We start from the raw sequence: 16,902 nt of genomic DNA, 5'->3' as shown, positions 1-16,902 counted from the left end.
TGCAGACAAGGTAACAAAGTTGGCCGGCAGCCTCTAAGGAGGGTCATGTTTGCACAACAGTGATTCAGAGCTCCGCCAGGCTGGCCGCCAGCTCAGCTTATCTCCAGGCCCAATCGGGGCCCCAGAACCGAGAGGGAAAGGGTGGCCCTTTATTCAAAAGCAGAAGCTGATTCCGCTCCGGCAAACGGCTCACCGGCACGTTCGGGTCTCAGCTCCAAGCCAGAAGAAAGAGTCCTTGTGTTGGCCCCTCCTCAACCAGGCTCCGGGAAGCCCCGGGCAGATCCTATCCTGCCGTGTCCTTGGGGCCCAGGGTGAAGTCACCGCTCTCAGCGCAGAGGGACAGAAGCCTGCCAGCTCCGGCCCGCTGGGAGGAAACCGCAGGAAGTGGCAGATTTTGCACACTCTACCTCAGCTCCAGGAGCGGAGCGGGGAGAGATACTGGGGCATTTGGGGACCTCAGGGAGCTGCAGAAATGCAGGGTGCTGGGGAGACCCCAAGCTTCCTAACTCCAGTGGGTCCATAGCAGCAGAGGCAGGGAGCAGGGAGCAGCCTCCTCCGACTCAGGCTTCGCTCCGCGGGGAACTGAGGGCTGGAGGCACCCGAGCTCACCCGGGACCTGGGGACACTTGCCCAGCACCCCTGGAGCCACTTTGCAGCTTCTGCCTCTTGGCATCATCAACGTCTGGTGAGCACCGGCCTCCTCTGCACATCTGGGCTGGGGAACACCTCTTTCCTGCTGACCTGGTCCCCAAGTCATGAGTCTGGGAGGCAGTGGGCCTTGATGACCAGTCAGTGGAGGCAAGAGGTGATCAGGCAAGGGTCCAGTGAACTGGTAATGGCCCCAGCATCTGTGATCCCACCCACAGCCACTCCTGACTCTCCAGGAAATGTCATCCAGGCAGCTGTAGGGTGGCGGGAGGGGGCAATGACTCCCCCAAGCTCCCTGCACGAATGCTTCCTCCCAGCGCACTCACAGCCATGCCCAGGAGCCACCCCGCCAGCCCCTGAGCATCTGCCCACGTGGGGGAACCTCCAGTGACTCAGGACCAGCGCCGCAGAGAGCAGGTGCCCCCTGCCTTCCTGAGAGCCTGTCAATCTAGCGGCTTTCTCCTGGGCAGCCCAAACACCACACCCCTCGGACTAAACCCTTGGAGACAACTTTGCTGATGGAGAATGGACGTTCCCACAGAGGGCACTAATTGAGATCTTAGGAGACCATCTCTTGGGGCAAAGAGGCAACTCTTGTTTCTTTAACTTTTTATTTTGTATTGGCATACAGTCGATTAACAATGTTGTGACAGTGTCAGGTGTATGGGGAAGGGACTCAGACATACATAGACATGTATCCTTTCTCCCCCAACCCCCCTCCCATCCAGGCTGCCACATAATGTTGAGCAGAGTTCCCTGTGCTATATACGCTAAGTTCATGTTGGTTATCCATTTTAAATACAGCAGTGTGTACATGTCCATCTCAAACTCCCTACCAAAGGGCAGCTCTTATCTCAGAGATCTTCCCCTGAGTGTATTCGTTTGCTCAGGCTACTGTAACAAAGTTCCCCACACTGGGCGGCTTCAACGACAGAAGTGTATTTTCTCTAGTTCTGGAGGTTGGAAGTCCAGCATCGAGGGATGAGCAAGACTGCGTTCTTCCAAGGCCTCTCGGGCTTTGCCGATGGCCATCTCCTCACTATATACCGCACGCGGCCTTTCTTGTGTGTGTCTGTGCCCTAATCTCTTCTTGTAAACACATCAGTCATAGCCGATTAGGGCCACCCTCATGACCTCATTTAAACTTAATTACCTCTGTAAAGACCCTGTCTCCAAGTACAGGCCTATTCTGGGGTCCTGGGGGTGAGGACTTCCACGAATGGCTAGGGGTGGGGGAGACACTGAGTTAATACAGCCCATGATGCTGAGACCGCCAGGTGGGGCTGAACCGGTCAGCCCGCCAGAAATCAAGGCGCCACTGGACCATTTCCTGGGAGGCTGCACCTGCTGCAGAGGAAGGAACAGAAATCTCAGCGGTTTCACATGAAGCATCTGTCAGCCTCACTGTGACCTTGTGTCAGAGACATTATTTGTTTTAATTGGAGTGTGATTGCTTTACAGTGTTGTTAGCTTCTGCTGTATAATGAAGTGAATCAGCTATATATACATATATCCCCTCCTTCTTGAACCTCCCTCCCACCCACCCCTCCAGGTCATCACAGAGCACGGAGCTGAGCTCCCTGGGCTCTGCCGCAGCTTTCCACTAGCTCTAGGTTTTACACATGGTAGTGTCCATAGTAAATCCTAATCTCCTTATTCATCCCCCCTGCCTTTCCCCATCCCGAATCCACACGTCTAGTCTCTATGTCTGTGTCTCTATTCACGGTCTGCAAAAAGGTTCATCTGTATCGCTTTTCAGATTCCACATATGTGCGATATTTGTTTTTCTCTTTCTGACTTACTTCACTCTGTGTGACAGTCTCTAGGTCCATCCATGTCTCGACAAATGACCCAATTCCATCCCTCTTTATGGCTGAGTCGTGTGCCATTATATATCTGTACTACATTTTCTTTATCCATTCATCCGTCAATGGGCATGTAGGTTGTCCCCTGACTTGGCTGTTGTAAGTAGTGCTATGATGAACACTGGCGTGCGTGTGTCTTTTTGAATCATGGTTTTCTCGGGGTATGTGTCCAGGAGTGAGACTGCACCCTCGGCATCAGCTGATGTGTTCTGGCATGGACGTGCTCCCTGTGTGGGGTGGGGGTGGTACTAGTGTCCTTGGGACCAGACTTCCGGCCCTTCGGAGTGATCCCCTGCCCTACCTCTAACTTCCCATGTCTTTCCTCGGTTGGTTGGAGATTTTGGTCGGTCTCTGAGTCCCCATTGGCAGAGGGGACAAAGAATGGTATGAAGTCACCAAATATCAGTCTTGGTACAGTGCCCTGTCCCTGAGACAGTGAGATTACACGGTCATTTTCACCTTGGGGGTGATGAAGAGTGTGAGGATGAAGATCCAAAGTCAGCGGCCCTTCACCAAACTTGAGGCGGCTGCAGGAGGCCCCCACCTCACCCTAGAAGGTGGGACTGTGAGCTTGGTGATCACCATGGCTGCTTAGAATCAAAAGGACCCCAAAAGTCACCTGATTCAAGCCTCCCTCCCTCCCACCACCACCACATACCAGCTAACTGCCTGCTCACTCCTCCACTGATAAAGCTCTCACTTCTAGAATGTTCTCCCTGCTGCTGGACTGAAATCTGTCTCTCCGAGGCTTCCATCTGATGGCTCCTGTTCTGACCTCTGAACCTTTCCAAGTCAGCTTAATCCTTGCTCTGCTCACTCAGCCATCCTCCAGCCAGCACGGGCAGAGCTCTGCACCAGTGGGTGGGGAAGAGCAAGCATCCACTCAGCAGTCGTGATGCGCAGGCTCTCCGCATGGATCATCTCATTTAATGCTCACACCGAGCTCGGTTGGGTGGGTACTACTGTCCCCATTTCACAATGATGCAACTGAGGTTCAGAGAGGTTAGGTAACTTGCAAATTGTCACACAGCGAAAAATAATACCAGCATTAACCTTGAGATTGCCTGGCACCAGAGTCTGTCCTTCCTGCCAAAGCTATTTAGCAGTAGCCAACTTCTCGAGGACTAGGGGTGAAGGATGGTTGAAGGGTGTATTTGATGAGCAGAAAAGGCAAGAGGACCACTAAGGACAAAGAGAAGAGCTTAGGCAAAAGCTCATAACAATCTTTAAAATATCTGATCCTGTGTTTGCTCCTTGAGTTGCAAGAAAGTGAACAGGAAAGAAATCTCTAAAAGGACAACAAAATTTTTCTAAATCTTAATGTATGGGTAGATTTTTCCTTTAATGTGGCTATTGGTTTTTCTTTAAGATAAACACAAAAATTTAGTGAATGGGGGGAAACATTAAGGCACTCACTCAAAAAATTAAACATAGAATTACCCCATCCATAGAATTACCTATGTTCCAGCAATTCCACTCTGGGGATACATCCAAAAGAAGTGAAAGCAGGGACTGGAACAGATATTTGTACACCCACGTTCATAGCAGCAGTGGCCAGACAGTGGAAGTAACCCATCAACAGACGAATGGATAAACAGAACATGGTCTATACATGACATAGAATATTATTCAGCCTTTACAAGAAAGGAAACTCTGATACAGGCTTCAGTATGTATGAACTTTAAGGACCTTCTACTAAAGGAAAGAAACCAATCACAAAAAGACAAATACTGTATGAATCCACTTATATAAGGTCCGAAGAGTTGACTCATTGGAAAAGTCTCCAATGCTGGGAGGGATTGGGGGCAGGAGGGAAAGGGGACGACAGAGGATGAGATGGCTGGATGGCATCACTGACTCGATGGATGTGAGCCTGAGTGAACTCTGGGAGTTGGTGATGGACAGGGAGGCCTGGCGTGCTGCAATTCATGGGGTCGCAAAGAGTCGGACACAACTGAGCGACTGAACTGAACTGAACTGAGGGTGATCAAATCTGTAGAGACAGAAAATGGAAAAGGATTTGCGGGGGACTGTGAGGAGGCGAAATTGGAAGGTAGTGTTTAATGGATACAGTTTCAGTTCTGCAAGATGGAAAACGTCCTGGAGACAGGTGGTGGCGATAGTTTCACGACAATGGACTTAATGCCACTGAACTGTACACACAAAAATGGTTAAGAAGGCAAATTTTATGTTGTGTGTATTTTACCACAATAAGATTAAAATTAAGAGGTTCTAGTGGGAGTACTGTAGTTCTGTGGAGCCCACGTCTTCTGTTCACCATAAAAATACCCCAGTAGCGGAGGCACACTTCTTGGAGCTGGAGAACCTTGGTTTGAGTCCTGATTCTGCTTGCTACAGTAAACCTCAATTTCCTTATCTGTTAAATGGCAGCAATTACCTCTTTCATATGTTGATTGTGACTAATTAAATAAATTGATGGATAATTAAATGCTTTAAACCTATAAAGTAGCACACCCGTGCAGTCTGGTTGTATTATTATTTACTAAGAGCTGAATACTGGGCAGCAACTACATGTCCGGAGCTTTTTGGAAAGATCCTTTGGAAATGAGAAATCTAGTCTTTTCCAGCAGGTACTGAGAAGTGCACAGTAGCAGGGAGAGAAGAGAACACTCCAGAGATCTGGGGAGAGCTGTGAACTATTGGGTCCTCACTACATGGTCTGACCAGAAGGGTTGCCTCTTCTTCTGTTCTCTGCAACCCTCTAGCTGGAGACAGCCAACTCCCAGCCATCCTTTGCCCTTAGCAGCCGGTGTGGCCAGGAGAGAAAGCACATCAGCATCCCATGCCCCACCCCCAGCAAGGAAGAGAGAGTCTCCAGGTAAAGACCTAGGAGAGAGTGGATTGAGGAAAACCAGCCTCTAGGAGTCTGCGGAGTCCTTGGGGAAGACAGGTTTGTCCTGGAACAACCCCGGGGAGTGGGGATGCCTGGAATCGTCATGATGACAATGATGACAACCATATGATTTATTGAGTGCCACTGTATACCAGGGTTTCCCAGGCGGCATTAGTGGTACAGAACACGCTGTACCCAGGTGGCGCAGTGTACAGAACAATGCAGGAGATGTAAGAGACACAGGTTCGATCCCTGGGTCAGGAAGATCCCCTGAAGGTGGGCATGGCGACCCACCCCAGTATTCTTGCCTGGGAGAATCCCATGGACAGAGGAGCATGTCAGGCTACAGTCCATCGGGTCACAAAGAGCTGGACACAACTGAAGTGAAGTATGCACGCACGCACTGTGTACCAAGCACTGTGGGAGCTCCGTCCCTTATGCTCACATCTAACCCTACGAGTTAAACGCTTTTACTGCCTCCATTTTACAGATGAGAACACCGATGGCCATAGAGAGAGGCAAAATACCTCATGCAAGTAGTTAAGAAGCAGAAACAAGCTGGGAGGCCACAGCCGCCTGAATTCCCAGTCTCTGCTCTTACAACCACAGAAAGTTCTGAGGCACAGCCCCAGCGTCAAGGCCATCTTCAGGCCAGGGGCTGCCCTGGGCTCCCGGGTGGCCTCCTTGCGACTCTGCATGGTGGCTGAGAACAGAGTGCGTGGCGGGCAAGGTGCAGTGTGACCGGATCCTGGGTACTGTGGTCTTGGTGTCCGTCAGGTGGCAGCCATCAGCATCCAGGCAAGACCCTCCACCAGCAAAAAAAATGACACCTCGCTGAAGGTTCAGGTGATGGTTAGCATTCTTAGAAGTAAATATTTTTTAAAGAAAGGGTTGCACACTGTCTTTTAGACAGAGTGCTATTGTACAGTTAAGACTACAGACAATGTAAGCGTAACGTTCATGAGCACTGGGAAACCGAAAAATTCAGGGGACTCACTTTATCGCAATGTTCACTTCATTGCAGTGCTCTGCAACTGAACTCGATAAACGTCCAAGATCTGTGTGTTTGCCTCCAATAAATCTAAGAAATATTGCATAGACTTAACCCTTTCTGATGATTTGCTGAGCTTATTAGCATACTCTGCTGTGCTCGTGAGCATATAAAGGACACCTGTTTAATTTCCCTGGCTCCAACCTATGTTCAAGGCCACGCATTTCTATGGAATACCTGTTGCAAAACAACCTTTGGAAAACTGTGACCGAGAGTGTTGGGGGCCCCTTCCAGTGTCCATCTCCAGGGTTTACTAAGCAAGTCCAAGCCACTTCAACCTGGATGCTGAAACAGGCCTCCGCAGGTCAGGCTGGGGTTGGAACTCCGGCTCTGCAACCCTCCAGCTGTGTGTGTGCATGCATGCTAAGTTGCTTCAGTAGTCGGGTTCAACTCTTTGCCACTCTGGACCATAGCCCACCAGGCTCCTCTGTCCATGGGATTCTCCAGGCAAGAATACTGGAGTGAGTTTCTATGCCCTCCTCCAGGGGATCTTCCGGACCCAGGGATTGAACTTGCGTTTCTTATGTCTCCTGCATTGGCAGGCTGGTTCTTTACCACTAGGGCCACCTGCGTGCCCTGCAGCATATCCTTGACCTCTTGGAGCCTCAGTTTCTCTCGAAGGTAAAGTGGGGATGGTGGTTATACCTGCTCACCTTGCCAGGAGGCCTTGGACAGAGCCTGAGATGACCCAGGGCATGAGGGCCAACAAAGGGAACTCCCTGAACAAGAGCCCTCTCTTGCCCAAAGAAAACACACACCCTCTTCCGAGCTGGCACCAGCACCCTGGGGTGGATGAGTTTGGCAGAACCTTGTCAAGGGCAGAAAGGGGGCCGTCGGGGGCAGCATTCGGGACCCCAAATGGGGGTGGGGCGGAAGGTCCTGGCTTTCCTCCACTTTCCCACCATCCCAGGCTGCCCTGGCAGGAGCTCAGGTATTGGGAACTGTAAGCCAGGTCGGGCTGCAGCCTGACCGGTTTCCTCCCCTCGCAGCCAAGGTGGGGGCAACCAAACTGGTTTGTCAGGGGCCACCAGTGGCACCTGGATTCTCCCCCTCATGCCCACCCAAAAGGAGCAGCTCCTCTTCTCCTTTCCCAACCCCCCCCTTCCATGTGCTCCCCCTTGCCCAGCCCCAGATCCTACAGTCTGGGTGGGAGGTAGGGAGGGAGCCCAGCCCACCTGGTCCAGGCCCCATGCCCCTTTGCCCTGATTCTGGAGCATCTAGGCTGTCATCCCACCCACGCTCTCCGCAAGCTCCTCTCCCGACTCCCACCAGCTCCGTGCAGGTGCTGGCCTCCAGGCCCTTGGGGACCGTCTTCAGGAAGTTCCCAGCAGCCAATGCAAATGAAGCCAGCCACTCCCTGTAATTGAAAAGCAACTTGCAAGTACAGATCTGGCCGCCTGGCAGCCGGAGGCTTCTCCAGGAGACTTAATCCTTAGCTTTCTGAGTCATCGGGGGCTTCTCGGCTCAAGACTAAACAGAGGGTGGTCCAGGGGCCAAGCGTGTCTTGTAATCCAGCTTTGGACAACCTCTGCTAAAAACCAGAACTGGTCCAAAGAGTGTCTTGGGGCTGAAAGTTAGAATTCCACCCAGGACAAGGCCCACACTTGCGTTTCATGGCTGAGGTCATGGCCAAGACTGTAGGAGGGCCTCTGCCAGGATGACAGGCAGCTGGGACACCTGTGGGTGTTAGCACGATGGGGCCCAAGGACTTCTCACTTCAAACCTGGGCTCCATGCTTGGCTGCTGGCCTGGCCAAATGGGACAGTGATGGCTGCCCCCATCGGGAGGGTGTGGGTGACCCCAGCTCCACGCAGGTACTGCCCAGCCAGACAGGAGGAGAGCAGAGCACCCTCTGGCAAGTTCAGCTCTGCAAAGCCCAGAAAAACTTCCATAATTCACCTCCTCAAGTCTACAGGTGCCTCCACACAGTCCTGAAGTCCAGCTTTGAGCATCAGAAACCAATGACCTCACACTGCTACCCACCCTCTGGGACACATTCACTGGCCTTCTCCATCATCCTCCACACACCATCCTTCAGAAATACCCTCCCAGCATCTCACTTCTCAACTTAAGGCCTCTGAGTGGCCTACACGCTATCCTTCCGTAATACCCACCCAGCATCTCACTTCTCAAGTTAAGGCCTCTGAGTGGCCCGGGGCTCTCAGCTGAGATTCTTAACCTTTCCTTTAGGAATTTGACGATTCTCTCTATGGACACTCTCCTCAGAAAAAAAATGCATGCGAAATTACAGATGCAATTCTGGGCCCCGGTCAGTCCTGAGAGCCTTCCTTGGATGTCCTCACGTTTCATGAATTCCAGTTCAAGAGCCCAGCTTCTGTGGTGAAGTCCAGTGCCCTCACATGATCTATACAGCTTGCCCTCTGCAGACTGAAGCCTTCAAGCCCTCTGTCCCCAAGATCAGACCCTCAGACTTCAGTTTTGCTTCCCAGAAACTCCAAACCAGGTGTGGTCCCTTTACGCGTCCAAGGTGCACTCCACTCGCCTCTGGTCTCTGCCCTTGCTGACCCTCCGTCAGGACTGCCTATTCCCCCCGACTCCCACCAAACTCCACCTCGTTGTCCCACACTGGACTCCACAACCTCCCTGAAGGAAAGCTTCCTCCGCTCCTACACTCAGCATCCTGGGTCAGGACATTTCCCCCGTGTGAACATCTCTCCTGGTGTCTGGTTTTGCCCTAAGCCTGGGCACCTGCTCGCATGTTGCTTTTGCAGGAATCCTCAGTTCTTGCTGTCATCATGTCGTGTACACAAGCGTCATACAAAAAGAACAGGGACTCCATTCTGGCAGTCCATTGGTTAAGACACCACGCTCCCACTTCAAGGAGCGCAGGTTTGATACCTGGTTGGGGAACTACGATCCCACATGCTGTGCAGTATTATGGTCAAAAAAGTGAAAAAGAATTCAACCAGAGACTGTCATTTTCTATCCATCCCTCCACAAAAGCAGAAAAGAGTAGAAGAGATGCCCACCGAATCCGAGCAGTGCAAAGCTCATGGCTTTGCAGGAAGAGACCAGGCGCCAGGTGTCACGGTCTCACGGCAGAGAAGAGTGTTATGGGGCTTTGGCTCCAGCCTTCTACCAGTTGGTCAATCCGTGATGGCCCCTGGGTATGAAAGTCTGAGTTTTCTGGCTCAGTCTGCCTCATAACTCTGATGGAAGTCAGGCAGCAGTTCTCATCCAGACCCCATCCTGGAGTCAGGGGTTGTTTTTCTGAGATGGTTGGGAGTATGTGTATATGGGGAGGGAGGGGGTGCTGTATGGAACCCAGGGCTCCCGCTGGTCCCTGGGGCACAGGTTCAGGGGTGAAGGGGACCCCAGGATCAGCAGCTAGCTTATTTCCTGGCACAAGAGACACTCCAAGGAATGCATGGGTCACTGGTCTTTGTGACACAGGTGGGAAGCTATGGGGCTCGATTAGAAACGGGAGGAAAGTGCGTTGCTCTGGAGCTGCCGGAGCTGTGTCTCCACTCACGTGGTTTTATCACTATCATTTCCCTGAGAAGCTGTCGCATTTATTTATTTTTCTGGGTGGGTGGTTGTTGTTTAGTTGCTAAGTCATATCCTACTCTTTTGCGACCCTCATGGACTGTATCTCTCCAGGCTCCTCTGTCCGTGGGATTCTCCAGGCAAGAATACTGCAGTGGGTTGCTATTTCCTTCTCCAGGGGATCTTCCCAACCCAGAGATCGAACCTGAGTCTCCGGACAAATTAAAATGTATCAATTTGTCAATAATTGAGAAATAAGTGCTGAAGTTACACCCCATGATTCCCTCATCCACCGCCTTACAGAGTCACCACTCCAGTTTGTAGTGAGAACACTCAGGATAGACTCTTGCAGCACATTTCGAATACACGGAGCAGTGTTGCTAGCTGTGGGGATGTCCTCCGTGGCCCATCTCCAGTGCTTTCTCGTCCTGTATAACTGAAGCTCTGTCCTTGGCTCACAGCTCCGCATGCCCCCCTCTGCGTCTGCGAGTTCCACCTGTTTAGACTCCAAATACGAGTGAAACCATGCAGTATCTGTCCTTCTGTGTCTTGCTTATTTCATTTAGCATAAAGTCCTTCAGGTCCATCCATGTTGTTGCGAATGACAGGATTCCCTTCTTTTTAAGGCTGAATAGTATTCCACTGTACGTGTGTGAATCACCATTTATTTAACCATTCATCTGTCAACAGACCTGACCCGACACAGGCTGTTTCCATACCTTGGCTCTTGCGAATAACGTGGGGGTACAGCCACAGCTTCAAGATCCTGGTTTCATTTCTTTGGATGTGTACTCTGAAGCGGGATTGCTGGAGCCTTTTGAGAAGCCGTTTTAGAGATTTTTTTCCCCCTAATTGCCCAACCTCATCAAATTTCAATAACATAGGTATCCTGTATGTCTGATTATATACTATATGCATATCCGCTTTATACATTATAAAGCTTACTCTTTATATTCAATGCAAGGTTAAAGATGAGTAAATAACATTTTAAAATCAAATTAAATTGAAAAACGATTAACATCAAACTTAACTGTACTTTCTGAGTAACTTTTAATGCAGCTTATTTATGTACCTAATTTGTAATTGTCAAATTATATAAGCAAAGAAAAGTGAAGTGAACTCGCTCAGTCGTGTCCGACTCTTTGCAACCCCATGGACTGGAGCCTACCAGGCTCCTCCCTCCAAGGGATTCTCCCTCCATGGGATTTTCCAGGCAAGAGTACTGAAAAGTTTATATAAATAATCTTGACAAGAGCAATGCAAACAATTCTTAAAATGTCATTCAAAACTGTTATTTTCCTGGGAAAACAGTGGGCAAAATTAATTCTTTAAAATTATTTTCAGTAAATTTAACTTTCAACTTTTGCTTAATACAGCGAGGTAACCAGTTGATAAGGGATGTGGGGTGGGTGGTCTAGGAGACCTCTGTGAGAACCAGGGGCCCCACTGGCTGCTCTCTAGCCTACCGGCCCCAAGTCCTCAGCATTCCCATTCCTCAGATGAGCCACGTTTTCTCCAACCACTGGGCCTTTGTACACGCCATTTCTCCTGTCTGCTTCCTCCTTTTCCACCTTTCTTTGCTCAGTGATCCCCTCTGACACAGCTCATCCCAGCTCCTTCCCCACTTCCTCAGGGGCCTGCTCCCTGACTTCCTTGAGAAAGTCCCTTCTTTCCGTGGTGTGCCCACCCAGCACGAAGCAGCCCTGAGCACGATTATACTGTGTGTGTTTCCCCCAGCACTCCACCACCTTCCCGGACCACGGATGAGTTCTTGAGCCATGGAAGGAAGGCCCCCTAATGAACACTTGTTGAAGGGATAAGTGAGTAGCTCCGCTACTACACTCCACATGTCAGCTTGTCATTGCTCACTAGACATGTATTGGCCCTCACTGGCCACAGAGCGCTGAGCTGGGGGCTGAGAAAAAAGACAGTGTGTCATCTGCCCACCTATCTTCTCCCCCCCAGACTGGAAGCTCTCTGAGGGCGGGGGTCACAAAAGAGGTACGTCCCACCTGTGCCATATCCTCTTGGTGGCCCTCCTGCTCCTTAAGGGTCCCCAGGAAAAGGCTGTGAGTCAGGCAGGCCTCCATCCCCCTCCACACCCGACCATCGGTCCTGCCGCTCAGATCTGCCCTTGCTGCCCGTGTCTGCTGACCTGGCACTCTCGGGCCACGGTGCCTCCTGTCTGGGCTGGGCCGAAGTCTCCCCGCAGGCCGCCACGTGACCACGGTCTCCCTGGGCAGGCCCTGGGCTGCCTGGAGTACAAAGCCCTGGCTTCTAACACAGCACTCACGGCCCTCCCATCTGCCTTCCTCCCACCTCTCCACTCAACATGCGGTTTTCCGCCTCCCCCGACAGGTGCCAACGACAACAAACGCAGTCTTGTTTCCCCCCCCGTGCCATGTGGCTCCTTGCCCCTTGGATCTTGCTCAGGCCTCACCCACGCCGTCCCTCCCCCATAATCTTTCCTGGCTCAGTCCCACTCAGCCTCTGAGAGGTCGCTTAAGTCTCGTCCTCTCCAGGAGAACCCATATCCTCAACGGAGCATTCCCCGTCACCTGATTCTGTCCCTTTTTACACACGTGTCACTATCAGCTTGTGTATCTCTCCTGTGAGAACTCTGAAGGCAAGAGATGTGCCTAATAAAACATCCTAATGCTGCTAGAACTTAGCACGCTACTACTACTACTAAGTCGCTTCAGTCGTGTCCGACTCTATGCGACCCCATAGACGGTGATTAACAGGCCCTCGGTAACAGCTTGACAAACTTATTGTGGATGGATAAATGGGTGGATGCACACGCACGGATGGAAAGACGGTTGGGTGGAGAGACGAGTGACTGAATAGTGAGTGAATGGACGGTAGGTGAATGGAGAGATGGATGAACGGATGACGAGTGGACATTCGGATGGTGGACAGATGGATGGAGAGAGGGATGGACGAATGCAAAGACCTATGGAGAGATGCAAAGATGTGGCCTGGAGAGTTTTCTCACAGTGCAGAAACAAACACTTCTTTTCCTAGAGCATTCATTGACTACTGCCTTGCAGTGGGCTCTGTACAAGGCACTTGGACACGCCATCCCATTTGATCCCCCTAACAATGCTATGAAGTAAACATGACTATTCTCCATTTTACATCTGAGGGAATGGTGGTCCAAGAGTCACAACTAGGAGGAGACAGAGCTGTGTCCATCACCCAGGCCCAGCACCCTCCCCTACCCCATGCTGAGACAGGGTACTATCTTGGACCGCGGAGTTGCTGATTTGCCTTGAAAGGAAGGGAAAACACAGCCCACTAACCTTTAATTCTGCAGGATGGAGAGGCTCCCCCTCCCCCCCCAGGAGTTGCTGTTGTTCAGTCGCTCGGTTGTGTCTGACTCTGTGACCCCATGGACTGGAGCACGCCTGGCTTCCCTGCCCTTCTCTATCTCTTGGAGTTTACACAAATTCATGTCCATTGAATGAGTGATGCCATCCAACCATCTCATCCTCTGTCACCCTCTTCTCCTTCTGCCCTCAAATTTTCCCAGCATCAGGGTCTTTTCCAGTGAGTTAGCTCTTCGTGTCAGGTGGCCAAAGTATTGGAGCTTCAGCTTCAGCATCAGTCTTTTCAATGAATATTCAGGGTTGATTTCCTTTGGATAGACGGGCTTGATCTCCCCTGGGAGGCTGAAGCCTACATCCTAGTGACACTTCTCAGCACTTTCTACTGAGGCTCAAGGTGGAGCAGTGCTCTGTGTGCTAACGTTTCTGTAAAGCCCTGCTCTCAGACTCTGGGGAGAGTTAAGGTGAAAACACTCATGCAGAGCCAGGACTGAGGAGCCAAAGTGAAGGCAGAATCAGCGGGTGGGGAGGGCTTGAGAAACAGCCCTATGGGCCGGGCAGAGACAGCCCCTCCTGAAGGCCCAGCGGCACTCTGGCAGGGCCTGAAGAGGGTGGTCACCGGCTGAGGGGGATCTGCAAGCAGGCTGGCCTCCACCCCAGGAGAAAAGCCAGGCTCCCTGTGTGCAGCGCCTGGTCTCCGTCTTCATAGCGGGAGCTGTGGAATCCCCCTGTCTGTGCCCAAGCTCTTGTCCTGCAGAGCTGACACTGAGTCAGGGGGCGAGAGAGACACGGCTGAGCTCACGGTGCCCCTGCGGGTGGCATCTGTGTGAGGGTCCAGGGTCCTCTGTCACTTGTCCTGTCCTCTCCCTGCCAGAGATCTGTCCACAGGGCACGCACCTCACTCAGCAAGACCCTTTACTGAACTACCTCTGTCTTGAGATGCAATCATATGCCGGGGAGAGTCCTGCCCTCCTGACCACACTCTTACCCTGAGCCTCTGATGGAGTTGTGAGCAAGAGGCGTGAAGTGCAGACTTCTCAGGTGGTCCAGTGGTTAAGAATCTGTACTTCCATTGCAGGGGCCATGAGTTCGATCCCTGGTCAGTGAACTAAGATCCTGTACGCCACACAGTGCGGCTGAAAAGTAAACAAATTAAAAAGAGAGAGATGTCAAAGGAAGAAGATGGGAGAGGATGGTTTATCCTCCAAGGAGCATTGCTCAGTGCTACCCTCAGGGCTGACCTCTACATGGTCTAAACAATACTTGCCTAAGTCAGTGACCCAAGTGGCCAGTATAATGTCCCTGTCTCTGCAACCATCTCACACTCCACTCATATCAGAATCCCTTTTATACTCTCACCTCCTTCCTGAAGGGTCTGAAGTGGAAATAGCATAAAGCACAGCTGAAATAAGCCTTTAAAACCAGAGCTAAATGTCAAAATATAGGCAAGGAGTGGGATAATCATATAAGAAAAAAATAGGATAAATGTAAGTTACTGCATAAAATTGCCCCCTGAGCTCCCCAGGAGCCAAGGGAAAAAGGGAAACATGATACACTCCATGGCTTTCTCAACCTAAAAAATGGTGACATACAACAGTTGGTAGGACATGGTCTCTGGGGTCAGCACACATTGATCAGCCATCCCGGCTGCTTTGGTCTGGTTCATACTTGCTACCAGGCCCTTCTGTGCCCCCAGGTTGCTCCATCACCGAGGCCGTGACAATCCTGGGAAACAAGCTCAGAGATTATCAGGGGCAGTTCAACACCACCCACCTGCTGGCCCTGTGCGACTACTTCCACAACACCTTCATCCGCCACTACAAACTCTACCAGTACGTCCTGGGCCAGGACCGGGATGTCAACCTGACTGTTGCTAACCTGGAGGTGTGCACGCCGCCCCAGCCGCTCCCACTGGCCGAGGGCAAGGACCGGGAAGTCTGGAAGCATGAGCAGCAGCTGGAGGGGCTGAGCAGCCGGGTGCAGAGCGGACCATGCTCCGCTGAGGTGCGCCTAGAAGCGGACCTCAACGTTCCAGCTGCTGGCAGCAGCCAACTCTGACAGAGAAGTGAGAGGGGCCCGTGGGGCAGGGGGCGGCTCTCCTGCCCCAGTCTCCGTCCCTTTCCGCCAAGAGAAACTGCGGGCGGGACCCTGGGGTCCTCCCCCCTGGGAGGGTGCAGGAGGGCACAGGCTTTGCGCACATGTCTCATGAAACATCCTTCAGATATACAATTCATGTCCCCATTTTAGTGATGAGATGGCTGAGGCTCAGAGGGTTTAACTGATCACCCAAGGTCCCCAAGCTGGCATATGGTCGAGTTTACATTTGGACTGAGGCCTGGTTGACCCCAAAGTCCAAGTTCTTTCTAGCACAGATTCCACCAGAGGAGCCCCCGGTTCCAAACCACCATAGACTCCCAGAGCTGGCATTCATGGAGGCCTGGGGGATGAAGGAAGGGCCATGGAGGTTTCTTCCTCTCCCCGCCTTCTGATCTTCTGCCAGGGCCTCCCACTGGCTGAACCCAGTCAGTAGCGACAGGTCAACGGAGCTGGTTGATGCACCTCTTAAAAGTCAGCCTCCTGGGGCATAGAGTAGGGTGGAGATGGACAGAGAGTAAGTCTGGGGAGCAGGGGATAGAAGGTCCCAGCACACTAAGAAAGGAGGCAGCTGGGTTGAGAAGTGGCACCTGTGGTGGGACTCTGCCTGCAGATGGCCTCAGCTTTCCCCAGACCCTGTTTACCAGCCACATTCTGTTTCTTGCAGGAGCTAGAGAAACTCATCAATGAGGCCATTCACATCCAGATCGAGTGCCTCAAGGAGCTGCTGCAGTATGAGATACAGATAACCTTTGATATTTTGGACCTGAAACTTCAGAAGAAGACTCTAAACCTCAACGCTCCCATCCCTCCCTTGGTCCCCATTGCTGGTCAGTCAGGCCAAGACGAAGCTCTTAAGTTGTCCAAAACCAACAAAGGGAAGAAAGCAAAAGCAAAGAAGTAGAACGCCCCTGATGTCTACGGTCTGAAAACTGATTGAGGAAGAGCCATTTTCAGTTATGAAAGGATTATGTGATGCACTCAGCACCCAATAGGTCAGAGGTTTCTAGTGATTAAAAGAGACACACAGAAGTCCTGGCTGCAGTACTTGTTGAATGTCTGTTTCTTGCGTAACTGAGTTACGTGGGTGAAGGAGGTGGGGACAGGGAAGACACAGCATATATTGCATGTTCTGTATCTTCTTGCTGGACACCACCTTTCGCCTCCTGAAAATCCAATCCAAATAGATTTTCCCTGCAGGGTGGGAGAGGGCTGTCCCCATGAGGCCAGTCAGACACCACTGGTGACTAAGCCTGAGCTCAGACAACAGACACGAACAACACATCAGCCCCGGGAAGGTCTCAACAGGTGAGAGGGAGGGTGGTCCTGTCCCTCAGGGAAGACCTGCAGCACCGTCGGGGGAGCAGGTGCTGGGACCCCCTCCTCTCTGAGGATCTACCACGTGCAGCCTGCTGTACCCACCGGCTTTCCAGCTGGAGGGCGCAGAGCCCACACCTCTGGAAAACACTTCCTTCGGTGAGAACCCATCTTGTTTAGCCTGAGACAGGGGAACCGGCACCATCCCGGAGGCCAGAGGCCCAGCGTCGCACCCAGCAC

The 16,902-nt window shown here is 51.8% G+C and overlaps 1 protein-coding gene across 1 annotated transcript in view; it reads left to right on the top strand.

Moving 5' to 3' along the window:
* Positions 1 to 16,249, top strand: part of C8H8orf74 (chromosome 8 C8orf74 homolog) — a 28,770-nt gene extending 12,521 nt beyond the window's left edge. The window contains exons 3-4 of the mRNA XM_018051849.1: positions 14,948 to 15,279; positions 15,959 to 16,249. Of these exons, the coding sequence (XP_017907338.1) occupies positions 14,948 to 15,279; positions 15,959 to 16,249 (623 nt within the window). The remainder of the gene's footprint in view (positions 1 to 14,947; positions 15,280 to 15,958) is intronic.

Source organism: Capra hircus, chromosome 8 (genome assembly GCF_001704415.2).
Source record: "Capra hircus breed San Clemente chromosome 8, ASM170441v1, whole genome shotgun sequence".
Lineage (NCBI taxonomy): Eukaryota > Metazoa > Chordata > Mammalia > Artiodactyla > Bovidae > Capra > Capra hircus.
The sequence above is the reverse complement of the archived record's forward strand: the minus strand, read 5'-3'. Positions and strand labels throughout refer to the sequence as shown.